The sequence below is a fragment of the Myodes glareolus genome, chromosome 1 (assembly GCF_982192425.1).
Source record: "Myodes glareolus chromosome 1, mMyoGla1.1, whole genome shotgun sequence".
In the NCBI taxonomy this organism is placed as follows: Eukaryota; Metazoa; Chordata; class Mammalia; order Rodentia; family Cricetidae; genus Myodes; species Myodes glareolus.
Window position 1 is genome coordinate 78,947,423 of NC_142026.1, and position 18,872 is coordinate 78,966,294.

General features: G+C 46.3%; 1 protein-coding gene, 1 long non-coding RNA gene and 1 pseudogene across 4 annotated transcripts; 1 reads left to right on the plus strand and 2 right to left on the minus strand.

The window, feature by feature from the left end:
• The first annotated feature begins 591 nt into the window (after positions 1-591).
• Has1 (hyaluronan synthase 1) lies at positions 592-14,834 on the plus strand. The gene is made up of 5 exons (XM_087910397.1): positions 592-1,245; positions 6,738-7,445; positions 9,321-9,546; positions 10,051-10,183; positions 13,821-14,834. Exons 1-5 carry the CDS (start codon positions 1,237-1,239, stop codon positions 14,494-14,496), a joined length of 1,752 nt encoding a protein of 583 aa, XP_087766523.1. The 5' UTR covers positions 592-1,236; the 3' UTR covers positions 14,497-14,834.
• Positions 1,690-7,363, minus strand: LOC148123503 (uncharacterized). Of its 3 annotated transcripts, none has more exons than XR_015738846.1 (6): positions 7,293-7,363; positions 6,605-7,216; positions 5,588-5,772; positions 4,537-5,500; positions 3,322-3,431; positions 1,690-2,182 (listed from the first exon to the last, which is right to left on the minus strand). It is a non-coding gene; the product is annotated as an uncharacterized LOC148123503 (long non-coding RNA). The 3 variants fall into 3 exon arrangements; XR_015738847.1 differs by having other exon boundaries at positions 4,537-4,680; positions 5,356-5,500; positions 5,588-7,216; XR_015738845.1 differs by having other exon boundaries at positions 5,588-7,216.
• A 3,932-nt stretch (positions 14,835-18,766) lies between the features above and the next one.
• LOC148123504 (Nuclear RNase P) lies at positions 18,767-18,872 on the minus strand (annotated as a pseudogene).

An 18,872-nucleotide genomic window follows, 5' to 3' on the forward strand; every position in this document is an offset into this window, starting at 1 on the left:
GGAGAAGAAATGGGAATACAGATGGGTAGAGAAATAGAGTCAGGGGGTAAAGCACAAAATGAGCGAGCAAGAGAGAGTGAGGGAGACAGAGAGAAAGAATATAAATTATTAGTATCCACCACACAGGATACAGGAAGAGACAGTTGCTATACACTACCCACTTTCAGATCTCAGTAAGAGGAACTTGGGGGATAATCTTCGAGCTAAGAACAACAACAAAAATCTTATAAAAAGAATATAAAAGAGTAACAGGGATTACTGGCCTTCTGGTCCCAAGGGGCTGAGGTACATGCACCCTGGCACCCCATCTCATCCCAGCTGTGTTCTGACCCAGTTTCCATGATGGTGTATCACAGCCCTTCAGCCCAGACCACTCCCGGAAGTCACTTGGAGTCCCTCAGAAGACAGACCCTAGTATTCTAGTCCTCAGCCCCAGTCAGACCTTGACGGAGACACATGTGTGTTCTCACACACACCCCACAGACAGACAGACAGACAGACAGACAGACAGACAGAAATCAGCCCAGCAAAGAGCAGGCAATTCTGGCTGTAGTTCCAGGCTGCTGTGAAACACACGCCAGCAAGCCAGCAACACAGGCACACCCACAGACATGCGTGTGCACTTTATCTATCTGCCAGTTGTTGATATATCCTCCTGTGGGACTCATTTGTAGAGAGTCTGGAGAGAGGAAGGTGGGCTCTGGGGAGATGAGGGGTAAGTGAGGAGGAAGAAGAAGATATGTGGGCAGGGCAGGGAGACAGGGGGGCTGTGGGAGATAGAAACTGAAAGGCAAATGGGGCAAATGGGGTGAGATGGAGACAGAAATACAGACAAAACACAAGAGAAGCAGATGAGGGAGATGGGGAAGACAGACATAGGGGGAAGGTGGAAAGGGATATACAGATAGGACAAATGAAAGGTAAAGTGAACTCAATGCAAGGGGAAAAGGGAGAAAGAAAAAAGAGTGGAAGGGCTGGAAGAAAAGGGGGTGTAAAGAGCCAGTTTGAGGGGCTGTGAAGACTGGTGAGGGGGATGGGGGCAATGTCGGGAATCGAAGAGGGTGGAGTTACAGGACTGCCTGACCTCAGAGCCCCTGGACAGGCTAATCGGCTGACGTCAACCCTCCTCCACCCCCGCATTTGCTGGTCTTCAAATGGCCCCCCTCCAGCTAGCTCTAGACACACAGAGACTGCAGAGCAAGCCGGAGAGGAGAAAATTCATCAGTATCCACAGCCATGAGACACGTATGTACATGTGTGTGTGTGTGTGTGTGTGTGTGTGCATGTGCGAGCGTGTGTGTCTGTTGCCATAAAGGATAATTACTACCATATGTGAGACCATGTGTATCGGGGACTATTGAGAATGTGTTTGTATGTGAGTGTATCTACTTGTGACAGCAACTGTATGAATTCAGTGAGCACGTGCGGTGGAGTGAGCTTCCTTTGTCATCCATACATGTCTATGATTCTATAAATGCATGCTAGTGTTCCTAAAGAAGACTGCAGCATTTCAGCTTCAATTTAATGGGTTCAGAATCTATTTAGTTGAACTGCGTGCATTCACCAACATTCAACTTCTCTTGACCTGGAAGAAGAGTAATGTCATATGGATGGCATCCACTTAAACCAGTGATTCTCAGCATGTGGATCGCAACCCTTTTGGTCAATTTACAACAATGAAAACACATCCTGCATATCAGACATTTATATTACAATTCACAATAGTAGCAAAGTTAGTTATGAAAGAGCAACTAAAATAATTTTAAGCTTGGGGTCTGCCACCACAGCATGAGGAACTGTATTGAACGGTGGCAGTATTAAGAAGGTAGATAACTACTGATCTGAACTATTGATTATTTCTTCTGAAACCTATTTCTGTTCCTTCACCCCAGACCTTCAGTGGCTGTCTGGGTGTTTCCTGGCATGTTGCTTATTGTCTTGATATTGTTTCTTCCTCATGCTGAGGGCTTGTGTCCTCAGGTACCTTGCATGACCATTAGTGGGAGATCACAGGACCCCCATTTTCAGTCTGAGACACGGCATATGAGGTTGTCTTGTGGAACATGGGTGCTTTCAGTCTGTGTGGCTCTTAATGTGAGTACAACTGTAGGTGGAGATGTCCGTGTTGCTGGCATCGAAAACGTCTTCATAAGCTGAGCCGCCCCCAGGAGCCTAGGTAGAGCTGTGTTTGAGACAAAAAGACAGGAATGAAAGGGTCTAAAATAAAGAATAATTGTTATTGAGTATTTAAAAGTTCTATCTTAAGTTGTAAACCATGTATTTGAGGTCCCAGATACTTGGGAGGCAGAGACTGGACGATGCTTGGGTCTAGGAGTTTGAGGCCAGTCTGGACAACACAGGGAATCCCTTCATCTTCTTTTAATATTCCCAAAATACCTAACTCACCACTACTATCTGAAACATAATATGAATTCTTACATATGATTATTAAAACCTCTTGAAAAAGTAAGAGGGGCTTACAAATGGCTCTGGAAGGAAAGGTGCTTGGTGCTAAACCTGACAATCTGAGTTTGTTCTCCCAGACACAGTGTAGGAAGAGAGAACTTAGTACCAAAACTGTCCTCCAACTTACACACACACACACCCTGTGACACACATATGCCCACACACAATATAAGCAAAGAAATAACTGTAATTTTTAAATGAAATTAATTTTGGTAATTTTTTTGCATCAACTCAGTGTGTGAGACAACTGTAAACTTTTCTACCAAACAGCAGACAGTATATCGTGATTTGGTATTCTACTGTGTAGTCAGGACAGACAACGGTAAATGAGAAGTGTGGTATTAAGGACACTGACGTTTGAACTGCTAGTGACTTTCACGCTCTACAAAACATTTTTGTTTCCCTCTCAGCTTAAAACGATTTAGGAATGTAAAAAGATATCTGTTTGTAAGTGGTAGTGGAAATCTGTGTCCTGACCTCTATTGTATACTTAAAAAATATGGTTGTTTGGGGCTGGCAAGAGGGCTCAAAAAGAAAGGGGCTTGCTGTTAAGCCTGATTACTTGAGTTTGTTCCATATGATGGAAGATGAGAATTAACTCCTGAACGTTGCCCTGACTGCCACTTACACACCACGGCATATGTGTATGCATACATGTATAGATAGATAGATAGATAGATAGATAGATAGATAGATAGATAGATAGATAGATAGACAGACAAATAAATGTTTTTGAAGCATGATTGTTTCAGGGACTTAGGATGTAGCTAAGTTGGTAGAGTGTTTGCTCGGCATACACAAAGCCCCAGATACAAGTAAACTCCAGCACCAAATACACTGAATGTGGTTGCTTACCTCTGTCATGCCATTACTCAGAAGGCCGAGGCAAAAGGATCAGAAGAAATTCAGTGACATTCTCAGTCACACAGTGAAGTCAAAGCCCGCCTACACTTCACTAATCTTGTCTAGAAAACAAAAAAAAATTTCAAAATATTACCAACACAAAATTAGTGAGATCTTTTGTTTTTTTTATCTACCCCAGACTAAGACTGCAAAATACATTGTGTATGAAAAAAATGGTTTACCTGGGCTTAGTTTTTTGTAAAATTTACAGTTAAAAAGAGTCATGCATCACACTTATTCAAGGCATAATTAAAAGGTTTTCAATAATTGAATGGGACTAAATGGAGCATTTGTTTTAATTTATATTTTTAAATTATGCATTTATAATTTAATATACGAGAGAGAGAGAGAGAAAGAGAGAGAGAGAGAGAGAGTTGAGTTTTTGACATCAACCTAGGGTCCTCAAGTTAAGTTTGGGAACAAGTACCTTTACCTAATAAGCCATCTTGCTGGCCTCTTCATTTTTAATTTGAAAGAGGGTTAAGTACTAAGTTGACCAGGTGGGCCTTAAACTTGAGATCCTCTTATATCATTTAGCCTCAAAAGTAGCTAGGATGACAGGCTTATGTCACCAGGCTTTTCATTTTAATGACTGTGTATATGTTGTATAGGTGTGTGCTCAGCTGTGCCTACTCCTGTGGAGGTCAGAGGTCAACATTAATGTCTTCCTCTATCTGTTCTTTACTCTTTGTCTTAAAGACAGGCTTCCCACTGAACATGGAGCTCACAATTTCAGCTATAATGGCTGGCCAGCAAGTCCCAGGCATCTACCTGTCTGCCTGCCTGGGGATGGGATTAAATATGGGCACTCAGCTCCTTTGTGTACGCTGAATCATCTCCCCAGCCTGTTAATGCTAAGTTTTAAATTAAGATTAGACACTCTCACCCTGGTCAGACTGGCTGCATTTCAGCTGTGGGCAGTGTGACCTGCCTTACGTTGATGCCTTATCCTACAGTCAGTGTGGCAGGCAGGAACTGATAGCCTAAGCTGGAGGAAGCACAGCAGTCAGACTGCCTGTGTTTGAGCCCTAAGTCCTCTGCATATTATCTGAGTGATCTTTAGTGAGAGAATTCATCTCTTTTGGCCTCAGTAACAGGGCACAGCAAGGGTACCCACTGCAGAGGGCTGCTGTAGAACAATGTCTGGCTGGGGAAGCAACTACTTACCCATCTTACGCATGAGAAGACAGAGACCCTTCTCAGCCTCTATTGATGAACATGGCACAGTCAAGCCACTGGATAGCGGGAAGGGGACACACATGAGGATTCCGGGAAGTCAGAGATGCCATTCTGTCACCTGCAACTGCTCACCTGTCACAAGATTTTGACTATCCTGTTTTGTTTCTATACCATGACTGCAAATGCTGTCACTAGAGGCTCTAGGAAGACTGCGGCTAATGATTGCAATCCTGGGTTCAAATCCTATAACCTTAGATATAATCTTGAGAGTTTAAATTTCTGTGGCTCAGCAGCTCTACCTGGAAAATGGTGATAAGAGTACTTCCCTAAATCAGACTGGTAACTGACCTGGTTGTCATCATAGCACCTTCATCCAGTAACTGATGGAAGAGAGGGAACGGGGATTACATGAGCAAAGGGGTCAAGATCATGATGGAAAAATCCAGAGAGACAACTGACCCGAGCTAGTGGGAGCTCACTGACTCTGGGGAACCTGCATAGAACGGAACTAGAACCTCTGAATGTGGGTGACAGTTCTGTGGCTTGGGCAGTCTTTGTGGCCACTGGCACTGTATCTCTAGTGCATGAACTGGCTTTTTGAAGTCCATTCCCTATGGAGGGATATAGTACTCAGCCTTGATACAGAAGAGAGGGGCTTGGTCCTGCATCAACTTGATATGCCAGACTTTGTTGACTCCCTTACCCTTTCTGAGGAGTGGATAGGGGGTGGGTAAGGGGAGAGATGAGGATGGAGTGGGAGGAGAGGAGGGAGGAAGAATAGTGGGTTGGCATATAAAAGGAAAAAACCTTTTAAATAAAAAAATTTAGGGCTGGAGAGATGGCTCAGTGGTTAAAAGCATTGCCTGCTCTTCCAAAGGTCCTGAGTTCAACTCCCGGCAACCACATGGTGGCTCACAACCACCTGTAATGAGGTCTGGTGTCCTCTTCTGGCCTGCAGACATACACACAGGCAGAATATTGTATAGGTAATAAATAAATATTTTTAAAAAATTTAAAAAAATAAAAAAAGAGTACTTACCTGGGGTTGGAAGTATAGCTCAACTGGTAGTACACTTGCCTAGCATTGCTCTACCTCTAGCACGACAGGAACTGGGCATGGTGCTACATGCCTGTCATCCCAGCATGCCAGAAGCTGAGACAGTAGGTTCAGAAGTTCAAAGTCATCCTTGGCTACATGTAGACAGGCTACAGGAGACCTTGTATCTAAAACAAACAAGTTCATATAAAGGGGTTAAAACAGCACTTGATACATATTTGGTATAAACTGCTTAGGACATGGTATTAGTGTCTTGACACAGAAACTTTTGTTTGGTTGGGTCATTCTTAACTTCATTATTTTTTTTTCAACTTTTAAAATTACTTTTTGGGAGATGGCATGCGAACGCATGTGTTTTAGTCACTGCACAGCAAGTTCCCTTCTCTTTCCATCCTGTGGGTTCCAAGGATCAAACTCAGTTGTCAGACTTGGAGGCACTTTTCACCTACTGAGCCATCCCACCAGCCAGCACCATTTCATGGGCCACCAACAAACACAGGGAAAACCTGGGGAAGCTGCACTGTGTAACCCTTTTGTATAGAAGCGATGTTAAAGCTGGGGAAGGAGGAGGCATAACGGCTTACTTTCGACTGCATCAAATTAAACCTGGCTTGGTGGCTCACTCCTATCTTGCCAACACTCAGGAGGATAGGGCATTCTAGATTAGCTGGGACCACACAGACTCTTTCTACTAAAAAAAAGCGGGGTAAGGCAATTAATAAAATCAGGTAGTAAGCCAAGATAATAGCCACAATTGCTTCAAAGGTGGCGCTCCGGGGATCTTTATAAGAACTCCTAGGGTGCTAGAGAGATAACTATCTTTGTGGTTAATAGCACTTGCTATTGCAAAGCCAACAGACTTCACAAGTGTTGTAACTCCAACTTCAGGGCATACAAGGCCCTCTTCTGGCCTCCATGGGGAACGGGCACAGTGGTGCACCGGCATCTACATAGGAAAAAAAACACAGGAATAAAATAAAAATGCATAAATAAACAAACCTTTAAAATAAAAATAAGACAGATCATTTGAAAGTTCTGGAATGTTCTTATTCAGCTTAGACGAGAGAGCCCCAGAAATAAAGCCATCTTCAGAAAGCGCTCAGGACTGATCCTTCTCCTTGGCTCCCCACAGGACATGCGGAAGCCCTCAGAGGCAGCACGTCGCTGCTCCGGCCTGGCTCGGCGGGCGCTCACGATTACGTTCGCCTTGCTCATCCTGGGCCTCATGAGCTGGGCCTACGCCGCCGGCGTCCCTCTCGCCTCCGATCGCTACGGCCTCCTGGCCTTCGGTCTCTACGGGGCCTTCCTCAGCGCGCACTTAGTGGCGCAGAGCCTCTTCGCTTACCTGGAGCACCGGAGGGTAGCGGCGGCTGCGCGGCGCGCCTCAGCGAAGGGACCCCCGGACGCGGCCACCGCACGCAGCGTGGCGCTCACCATCTCCGCCTACCAGGAGGACCCCGCATACCTGCGCCAGTGCCTGACCTCGGCGCGCGCTCTGCTGTACCCGCGCGCGCGGCTGCGCGTCCTCATGGTGGTGGACGGCAACCGCGAGGAGGATCTGTACATGGTGGACATGTTCCGCGAAGTCTTCGCCGATGAGGACCCCGCCACCTACGTGTGGGACGGCAACTATCATCAGCCCTGGGAACCGGCGGAGGGGGCGGGTGCAGTGGGTGCCGGTGCCTACCGCGAAGTGGAGGCGGAGGACCCCGGGCGGCTGGCGGTGGAGGCGTTGGTGAGGACGCGCAGGTGCGTGTGCGTGGCGCAGCGCTGGGGCGGCAAGCGCGAGGTCATGTACACGGCCTTCAAGGCGCTGGGAGACTCCGTGGACTACGTGCAGGTGAGTGCAAGGTATCCCGTGCCCCCTGTGAATGTGATCTCACACCCTCCACTTCAGAAAGGGTAGAGTGCATGCACCCCAGGCCCTGGGAGGTGGAGGCGGGAGGATCAGAAGTTCAAAGTCAGGCTTTGCACTTTGAAACAGGGGACGCTGTTTCAAACAGATTTGAGGGAACCGCTTCATTTCCTCTTTTTATTCATTCGGTGAAGAAATCTTTCAATACTTACTCGTGCTTTTATCCATCCTCCAGCAGATTATTTCTTCAATGTAGAGTCAACCCTGTCTTCTCTTATTTATGTATGCGTGCTTGTGTGGTGTATATACACGTGTGTGTGCACTGTGGAAGCCTGAGGAAGACATCAGGAGTCCTGCTCTTTCACTCCCCTCCTCCCTCATTCCTTTGAGACAGGACCTCTCATTGAACTTAGACGTAGGTTGGCAATCAACAAGAACAAGTGCTCCTCTTGTATACACACACACACACACACACACACACAGAGAGAGAGAGAGAGAGAGAGAGAGAGAGAGAGAGAGAGAGAGAGAGAGCACTATGTTACAGGCATGCATATGCAACCACACCTATCTTTTTACATGGATGTTGAGATTCAAATCCGGGTTCTCAAGCACTGTTATTCACCTAGTTATCGCCCCAGGCTCAAATCCTTTCTTATCTCATCATTCACCACACACTCAGACAGAAACTCTAATTCTTCCATTTCACTCATTTATTCATCAACCATTGATGAACTGAATTAATATGGATATTTAGTCAATCTTATCCCTCCATTTGATATAATGGTTCTTCCTTTTTTCTTACTTTGGTGTGATTCTTTCATTCAATGATACACGTATCTGCATACACACCCAATACAGTGCTCATTCACTCTACCCATTTGTATACTAGTTGTTGTGACAAAATACCAGACCAAAGTAACTTAGAGAAAGAAGGGTTTATTCTGGCTCACAGTTTGAGGGTGCAGTCCATCATGATAGGAAAGACATGGATTTGGGAGCTTGAGAAAGTTGGTCACACTGCTCCTGCAGATAAGAAGCAAAAAGAGAAAAGGAAGTGAGACCCACTATCTGGTCCCCACCTCCTAAAGGTCATACAACCTTCCAAAACAGTGCTACCAGCTGAGACCAAGTGTTCAAAAACACGAATCTATGGGGGACATTTCACATCTAAACCACAACACTGAAAGAAGAAATTCATTCCCTCTTTCATTCACGTAGCCACTGAAGACAGAAGGAAGCTCTGAGCATACATTCACCCTTTCATGCAGCCACTCATTCATTTAATACAAAGATTCAGTCACTCAATCACTCACCCACAAATCAAGACATTTGATATAATGTTTCTTTCTTCATGCAATATGGAAAGGTTTCCCTTCACCCTTCTTTCCATCCATCCAGTGTGAACCTCATCCACTTATTCATTCATTAGCTTACCCTTTTTATATAGAGGTTTGTTCCCCCTTTCCTTTTTGCTTTCTTTCAATGTTGAGACTTTTGTCACCCATTCATCTATGAAATACAGACCATTATTTCATCACACATCCATCCATTCAGTGTGATCATTCACTAACATGCTACTGTCTTTGTTTCTTCTCCTGTTGCTCTGAGAAAATACCTTTACAAAAACACCTTAAGGGAGAAAGGGCTTCCTTTGGCTCACAGTTCTCTGGACAGGAAGTCAAGGCAGAGGAGCTGGAAGCAGCTGCTCACACCACCTGCACAGCTTGTGTGAAGCTCACGTCCACTTTTTATATAATCCAGGATCCCAGCGCAGGGAATAGTGTAAACAATCTACAAGCCATTTCAAGGGCTAGCCCTGTGTAGGATTCTAGTCAGACCCTATTCCCATTCTTTTCACAGGTCTGTGACTCAGACACAAGGCTAGACCCCATGGCACTGCTGGAGCTTGTGCGAGTGCTGGATGAAGACCCCCGGGTAGGGGCTGTTGGAGGTGATGTGAGGATCCTTAACCCTCTGGATTCCTGGGTCAGCTTCTTGAGCAGCCTGCGATACTGGGTAGCCTTCAATGTGGAGAGAGCTTGTCAGAGCTACTTCCACTGTGTGTCCTGCATCAGTGGTCCTCTGGGTGAGTGAAAGCGGGGCTTGGGAGGCTTGTGGGTGCGTAAGAAGGGAGAGAGGGAGCCAGAGGCAGGGTAAAGTTGTGGACAACGATAGGGCTGGGGTCGGAATTGCAGACAACAAAGATTGGAGAGTAGGAAGAGATGGTGTTAGAGCTGCACTGGTTTGCAGCAGAGAAATGAAGCTGGGAAAGGGGGAAGGATGCAGATTGGGCAAGTTGCTGCGAAAGGGCTTGTGGAAGGGAGATGAGATTGGGGTGGAGATGGGGTTGAACAGGGAGGGCACTGAGAATGCTGGGGCATTGTGGGAGGAGCGGTGACTTTACAGTGCATGGTCATGTGACAGACACATTGGAATGGGCAGATAGGACTGGTGCTGTATTTGGGGTGATGAGGAACAAGGCTGAGACTGGGATGGAGATGAGGAAGCACAGAGTGGGAAACAGAGATGCACTGAGCACAACACTGACCACATCAGAGGCTGATGCTTGGGTACTCCCCACCCTACCTAGGCCTGTACAGGAACAACCTCCTGCAGCAGTTCCTGGAAGCCTGGTACAACCAGAAGTTCTTGGGCACCCACTGCACTTTCGGGGATGACAGGCACCTCACCAACCGCATGCTCAGCATGGGTTACGCTACCAAGTAAGTAGAGGAGACCATGTGGTCGTGTGTGTGAAGAGTGTCCCTGAGTGAGAGAGAAAGAGGGTCCACGAGGCAGAGGACAATATCAGAAGAGGTAGAGGAACCACGTGTATTCAGTCAATGGCCTTCAAAGAGTTTGATATTAGAAGAGAATTGGAGGTACTGTAAAGGCTGTAAAGGGTTTTGTGAACTCTTTTCACCTCCACCAAACAAGACAAGGTGAGGGTGAGCAATTTCACATAGAAGGAACAAGGTAGATGGGGTAAATGGGCTATCCCATGGAGACCGAGCCAGCGTGGGCCACTCAGAAGGGGAGTGAGAAGGATGAGATGAGTAGATGGGGTGGGCTAACACCAGTGGGAGAAGCAGCAAGAAAAGAGGAAATTGAGGAGGAGAGTGTCTGATCTCCATAACCACTATACGGGAGGTCTGTCAGTGACGATAAGTTGGATGCGCTACAGGCACAGCAGTAAGCAAAAGGGGCAAAAATTCTTCCTTACACTGAGGAGAAAATATATCTACCAAGTGTGGCAACCTATAGAGAATATTGTGTGACTTTTCCTGGGGAAGAAATGGTGTTCTATTTTAATTTTTGTTTCTGCAACAAATATCCCTGCAACTTAAGGGAGAGATTGTTGATTTGGCTTACAATTCCAGATCACAGTCCAATTACTGACAGAAAGTCAAGGCAGGAACTCAAGCCTTGCTGAGTATCGCATCCACTGTCAAAAGCAGAGAGAAATGAATGGACCCTAGCAGGCTGCCGCCTCCTGCTTAGTATTTAGCTAGCCTTCTCTACACTTACAATATTCAGTACCTCCCCTGTGAAATAGTGCTGCCCAAATTCAGGGGGAGTCTTCCCACCTCTGTGAACAATCAAGACAGTTCCGACAGACATGCCCACAGGCCAGCCTGACCTAGCCAGTTCCTCAGTGGAGGCTTTCCTCTCAGGTGCTGCTACCTTGTGGCAAGGTGACTGTTAACACTAGCGAGCGTAGATGTAAGCAAACATCACTCACCCCAGACAGGGCACACATGACAGACCAAAAATAAAAATAAACTTAAAAAGGCAAGAAAAATTATTCACCCTATTATTTAATGTCGGTCGTATGTGCCAAAGTAGAGAGAGACACTCACTAAGATTGCTAAGCCTTCATCTTCTGCAGGAGCTTCTGAAGAAGCAGAAGAAGGGCTTAGCCTTCTTGGAAAAGACTGACCCCCAGCTATTTCATTCCAGTTACTTTATTCAAACGTAGACAAGGTTAATAGGGGCTGGTAAAGGTTTCAACTTCCAAAGATACCTTGCTTTTGCTGCCTGTGAGAGCAGACAACCCACACAAATCTCAGATCTTTATGATTATCAAAAGTAAGAACTCCAAGTCTACCAGGAGTGTCTTAGGACCAAGGTCGGTGTAGCTGCAAGCTCTCACTTAGCACCAAGTGCAGTTTCTCCAGAGAAACATTTTTTTCTTTTTTATTTAAAGATTTATTTATCTATTTATTTATCTTTCTATTATGTATAAAAAATTCTGCCTCCATGTATGCCCGCATGCCAGAAGAAGGCGCCAGATCTCATTACAGTGGTTGCTGGGAATTGAACTCAGGGCCTCTGGAAAAGCAACCAGTGCTTTTAACTACTGAGCCATCTCTCCAGCCCCTCCCCCCGAAACACTTTTTTTCAAGGCCGAAACAGTCTCAAAATAATTTCACAGCATCTACTAATCGACCCAAATGTAGCAAAGACTTTCCTGAAACATTTCTCTCAAAGTCAGACACAAAGGTTTTACTATACGTTTCCCTTACAGCCAGACATAAAGGCTTTACTTGCATATCACTGCGTCTACCCAAGTCTAACTTGATACCAGTGAGTTAGTTGGGCGTACTTATGCATGAATGATTCGGAGGCAGCTTTGACTGCTCTCAATAGCTGCATCTGTAGAGCTCCCTGCACACCTTGCAGGCAGCTCCACTAAAGAGTTCCCCCCACCACACACACACACACACACACACACACACACAGAGTTGTTCACCTCCTTTAGGAGAGCTCTCCATAATCTAGTTACATTTTAAGCCTCCTGGGTCTTGTTAATTCCTTGAATTTCCAATTAACTTTTTAAGTTTTCCCTCCTCCCTCCAAGAGGAAATGTGTCAAGCTGGAGGAAACAGAGTTGAAACAATAATCTCCTATTAGCCAGGAGCACCAGGAGAGAGGACAGAGAGATACCAGGCGCCCCCTTGTGAAAGGCTCATAGGACCTTCACTAAAATGAATCATGGAGGGCTTTGAGTAGATGACCGGCTTGTGAAAGCATCCTCTAGACAGATGTTTTTGGGTACAAACAGCAATGGCAGAAGCAAGCAGAACATTGAAAGTGCCAATTGACACAATGAAGAGAGACACTGTCAAGTACTACCCTTGGTGAGAGACTAGTTTGAGGTCACCTAATAAGCTAACTGCTGATGGCCACCTCTGGCTTTTCCTTAATTGGGATTCTATCTACCCTGCATGGGTATGACTAAGGCATGTAGGGACAGATTAATGGTTTCTGCCTCAGCCACAGGAAGGGTTCCAACTGTTCTTTTGAGAACTTCTCATAGGAACATTAACCAGGGTAGTGGCCAGCCTTGCCCTACTCCTCATGGCAGGACTTGCCAATTTAGTCAGCACTTAGTCATGTCACTGATGGTGTTAGCGTCAATGACTAATATTCGTCATGTCTGTAGTAACAGTGTTAGTCACAGTGAAAAACAGCAGTAGCTCACACTGATTGAGCAATTACTAGAAATTGCTTAGTATACGACCTCCACGTAGTCCTGGCTGTTGTAAATATTAAACAGTGATATAGGCCCATAGAAAGGAAGCTGAGGAAGTTCATTGGTTAAGAGCACCTCTTCCATTCCAGCACCCACATCTGGTGGCTAACAGTGCCTGTAACTCCATCTCCAGGGGACCTGAGTCACTCGTCAGGCCTCTTTGTGCGTCCATACTCTTAGGTACACATACACACACCACACGCATGCATACACACATATACCATGCACACACCACATGCACACACAAGCACGCGTGCACACACACACACACACACACACCAGCATTCGGTCCTCTCTGCTTCCTGTCCATGGATGCAATGTGATCAGATGCTTCATATTCCTGCTTCCGTGCTTTCCCTTCCAGGCCAGACTTTATTTTTGAACTATGAGCCATAATAAAACCCTTCTGTCCTTACCTGTTGTCAACTGTTTTGACACAATGACAAAAAAGAAAAAAAAAACAACAAATACTACAAAAAGACAAAACAAAACAAAAACTTGCCCCAAGAGCAGTGAAAGTGGGCACTTCAAAATTCTGCTACCTGGACTGGACAGATGGCTCAGTTAATTAAGAGCACTGGCTGCTCTTGCTTAGGACCTGGATCCGATTCTGAGCACCCACATGGCAGATCACAAGCATCTGTAGCTCCAGTTCCAACGGCTGTGATGCTCTCCTCTAACCTCCTCAGGCACGAGGAACACATGTAACACACATATGTACATGCAAGCAAACCATTCATACACATGAAATGATCTTTAAGTTTAAAATTCCTGCCCAGGGAAAACCGCACTGATGCCCGCCCTTGTTTCTCTGCCCCTGTCAGGTACACTTCACGCTCCAGATGCTACTCAGAGACGCCCTCCTCCTTCCTGCGCTGGCTGAGCCAACAGACCCGCTGGTCCAAGTCTTATTTCCGTGAGTGGTTATACAACGCCTTATGGTGGCACCGCCACCATGCGTGGATGACCTATGAAGCAGTGGTCTCCGGCCTCTTCCCTTTCTTCGTGGCTGCCACAGTTCTGCGGCTCTTCTATGCAGGCCGTCCGTGGGCCCTGCTCTGGGTACTGTTGTGCGTACAGGGCGTGGCGCTGCTTAAGGCAGCCTTTGCAGCCTGGCTGCGAGGCTGCCTGCGTATGGTGCTGCTGTCACTCTATGCACCGCTCTACATGTGTGGCCTGCTGCCCGCCAAGTTCCTGGCATTGGTCACCATGAATCAGAGTGGCTGGGGCACCTCAGGCAGGAAGAAGCTGGCCGCTAACTATGTCCCAGTGCTACCCCTGGCACTCTGGGCTCTGTTACTGCTTGGAGGCCTGATCCGCAGTGTTGCCCAGGAAGCTCAGGCCGACTGGAGTAATCCATCCCGGGCAGCCGAGGCCTACCACCTCGCTGCTGGGGCAGGAGCCTATGTGGCCTACTGGGTGGTAATGCTGACCCTCTATTGGGTGGTTGTGCGGAGGCTCTGCAGGCGTCGCAGCGGTGGCTACCATGTTCAGGTGTGAGTCTGGCCATGGACATGCTCACAGAGGGCTGTGGGGGAGGCAAGAGGAGTCCTGCAGGGTAGCTGCAGGAGCCATGAATTCCATGTGGACTCTCTGGCCTCAGTTTCCTTTCTTGAAATGAGAGTGTCATCCAAGATTCTTGGAATGCATTCTTGGAATACATCCGATGAACTGTATTGGACCTGAAGAATTCTGGGTCTCGGGGGAGGGGTAATTTATTGATCAGGGTGTGGGTTTGTAGGACCAGGACCAGAAGGTCCATACATTCTTCTTGTTTCTATTTAATGTGTTTGTACTGTGATTAAGATATAATAAATTTTTTATTTATTTTCTTCCAAGCACCTCTTCCCACTTTTCTTGTCATTGGGTATTAGGGGGGCCCCAATAAGGGTTGATGGATGTTTGAAACTCTACAGGGTACTCTCCTTCCTGAGAACCTAGATTCTGAGGTCATACAATTGGTATTGGAGTTGAGGAGATGGTTCAACAGGTCTTCCAAAGGACCTGAGTTCAATTTCCAGCAACCACATGGTGGCTCACAACCTCTGTAACTTCAATTCCAGGGGATCTGACACCTTTTTTTGGCCTCTGTGTAGTGCACAAGCACACATGCAGGCAAAGCACCCATACATCTTAAATAAAAATGAAAGAAAATACAAGTAGTAGACAGATGGTGTGAGGCACACCGATAATCCATATCACGTCAGAAGTTCATGGTCATTGGCGATTAGTTCTGTTCCCTGTGGCTGTGAGAAAATACCCTGGTAAAAGCATCAAGGAAGAATGGGTTTATTGGACTAATTCCAGGCCACTGTCCGTTATTACAGGGACGTCAAAGCAGCAGGAGCTTGAAGCAGCTACTCACATCACAAACAGTCAAGAGCAATGGATTAATGCACACATGCTTTTTTGCTCACCATCTCCTTTTCAACCAGTCCAGGACCCAGCTCATACAAGGATGCTGCCTGCATTTGGGGAGAGTCATCCCACCTCAGTTAACCCAGTTAAAATCACCCACAGTCATACCTAAAGGCCACTCGAATCTAGGTGATGCTATGTGTCACGTGGACAATCAAAACTGAACATCATGCTCTGCTACACAGGGACTTCGATGCCACCCTGGCTACATGAAATCTAGTCTCACGAACCTCCTAAGACTCTCTCAACTTCAATTTCTTCTTAGACTACCCTGCCAGTTCCTTTTCTGTAGATAGCAACAGTCCATGAAGAAAACGCCGATTTTAGTAACTTGACCATTGTGCAGCCATAGCTGTATTCTAACTCTACTTATTTCTATCTCTCCCCAGGGGACTCCATCCCCACTGGTGGTCACCCCTCATCCCACTGCCCCTCACACACACACACTCAACGCAGTCACTCATCTTCCATATGTGAATTTATCTGTTTTAGATAGTCCTATAAATGGAAGCTGGCGGTCTGTGACCTTTTATGGTTGATTTAGCATAAGACTTTCAAAGCTCACTCAAGCCATTGAATCTCTGATTCATTTCTTTTTTATTGTTAAGCAGTATACCATAACAGGACACAACCCATTTTTATCCATCCTATTATCAACAAACAGATATTTAGGTTGTCTCTAACCTGGGACTATGATGTTCTTCAGCAGGTTTGTGCGTGGACCTATGATTCTAATTTTTAAGTATATACCTAGGGAAAAAAACTATGAGGTCTTATAGTTCCTTTTAAATATTATTTTAAATGTATTAATACAATTATTAATATATAATAAATCATTTATTGTTATTTTAAAATTATTTTTTCCTTATTTTGTGACAGGCTCTCATAGAACAAAGGTAAGTCTCAAACTTGGTGAGGATGACCTGGAGCTTCAGGTCCTCCAGCCTTCATGTCCCGGGTTCTGAATTGATAGACACAAACCACATTGTGTTCACAGAGTCCTGAGGATGGGAGCAGGGGCTTTGAACATACTAGGCAGTTACTCCATTTACTTAGCCACATCTACAGCATCAGCCATTTCTTTTAATTTTGTGTTATCTTTGTGTGTGTGCTCATGTGTGACTGTGTGCACACAGGTGGATGTCAAAGGACATGTCACCTGTGCATCCAGTCCCTGCTTTCCATCTTCTTTGAGGTAGGGTCTTTAACTCTCCACTGCATCTCCCAGCCTGGGTGGCACACAAGCTTTCTGGGATTCTCCTGGCTCCATCACTCATCTTGTATAGGAGAGCTGGCATTACAGAGGCTCAGTATCTTACACCATTTTACATGGGTTCTGTGGATCCAACTCGGGTCCTCATGACTCAGTGCAAGTCTTTTGCTCACCAAGATAGTTTTCCAGACCTGAATTCTGGGAGGAAATGGCAGATTTTTTTCACAAAGACTACTCCATTTTACCTCATTGCTAGTAAATGTGGTGAGGCTTTTGATCTCCCCACCCCCTTGCCAAACTTATTATGTAACACTAATTACAAGCTATCTCTGTGGCCGTGGTTTGGTTTCTCTTTGTGGTTTTGATTTCCATTTTCCCAATGACTAATGTTGACTCCCATTGTTAAAAAACCCAAGCCAATCACATGACCTGCAGGCACTCCTTCCTCACCTCTTCCCCATTCTACAAAACTATTAAATTAATCTCATTAATGATATCTTTATTACCAAAACCATGAGCTTCCCACTGAGGCAGCAGCTTCTGCAGTCAGTCTGTCTGTTTCTCACCACTCTGTGCGTTGTATATATGTGAGGAAGCATATTGGGTTTTTTTTTGTTTGTTTGTTCTTTTAGGTTTGTTTTCTTTTGTTTCTGTCTATGAAACTCAGGCTGGCCTGGAGCTCCTGTGTAGACCACTTTTCTTTGAGCTCAGAGATCCAGCTGCCTCTACCTTAGCTTCCTAAGTGCCGGGATTTGCGGGGCGCCATCCTGTCCAGCAGGAATGAACCCCACCAAAAACGAGAATTCCTTCTCTGGTCACATCTTTATTTGGAGCATTCCCTTGAGGAAAATTGGGGGAAGGGACGATAGAGCAGGGACGAGAGAAAGCTTAGAGAGAGAGCGTTGGGCCCCGAGGCAGCTGCTTTTAAACGGTGGAGCGGCTTGAACGCTGTCCTGATTGGTTAATGCCATCCTGCTGGTCTGAGCATGTGCAGGCAAGGGTGCAGGCAGGGTTGCTCAGCCCCACATGGCTACCTCCAAACTGCAGGACCACCTGTGCCTCCAGGTGGCTCCCAACATCTCCCCCTAATTATTGTCTTTAAGAGCAATAAGGCAAAACTATTTTCCAATCTGGTCCCCACCTAGACGCAGCATGCCAAGGATATCTCTGCTCCCACCCATTCCTAAGGAAGGAAAAGGCAAAGTAGAGTAAGAGATAAGAGGTTGCACAGGGTGTTGCTCAAGTCGATGGTGTGAAACAGCTGCTCTTGGCACTGCCCAGAAGGTCATCTCTGCTGTCTCCACACGAATCTTCCACAGCAGGACACTCAGCATCCACTGGGTCGTCTTCTTTATCTCTCTGGTCGGTCTCGCTGGCATCCAGATGTATGTCAGCATTCCTAGAAAAACATAAACAAAACTCTCCTCCCAAATTAACATTTAAGAGTATTAAAAACTCTCAGTGTAAAAATTCAGCACAATCAGTACTGGAAGTAGGCTGGTTTTGAACTTAGAGATCTGCAGGTCTCTGTTTCAAAAAGCAAATCTTGTTTGCCTGTACCAGCAAAATTTTGAATTAAAAATTAAGTGTAAAGAATGCAAGAGAAATCCTTTCTCTGGGGGAAGCTGTCACTGGTAGTGTAGTCCCCCTCTATTGTTTAAAAACCAAAGCAGTTGTCACTGGGAATTGAACTCATGACCTTTGGAAGAGCAGGCAATGCTCTTAACCATTGAGCCATCTCTCCAGCTCCCCTATTCAGATGGAAAAACCTCTAGGTAGCATTGTTTATCTCACCAGGTGCCTCAGGCAAAAGGTCCGCCTTTCTTTGTTACCTAGGATACGGTAACCAGGTAAACATGCCTTTATTATGATAATCACGACCAGTTCTTTAAGGGAGAATGGACGTCGATCATCTGGCTACTTCCTGCTGACAAAGGGGCGATGTTTGGGGGATAAATGTTTTTATCTGACTAAATTCTTGGCGACCTTGGCTGAGGGCGGCAGCAGCGGAGGCGGCGGCTGCCACAGCTCCGCCTCTGAAGCCCATTATGGCGCGCTCCGCATGGCCCGAAGGCATGGCTCCGCCCCGGGCCGTGGGCGGGCTCGCCGTTTCACCTCAGGCAATGAACTCGCACCGCTGTGAGCCTTTTCCAAGCTCCGGCGAGGGGGGGCATCCGCCCACCCGTGGAGGGGCTTCTCCTGCCCGGTCCGCCCGCGCGCAGAGCCCCGTTCTCTGGGAACTCAC

Excerpts from the sequence above, each read along its gene's own strand:
- Has1 (XM_087910397.1), top strand. Across the intron at positions 7,446-9,320 it reads ACTCCGTGGACTACGTGCAG|GTCTGTGACTCAGACACAAG; the intron begins GTGAGTGCAAGG and ends TTCTTTTCACAG. Across the intron at positions 9,547-10,050 it reads CTGCATCAGTGGTCCTCTGG|GCCTGTACAGGAACAACCTC; the intron begins GTGAGTGAAAGC and ends CACCCTACCTAG.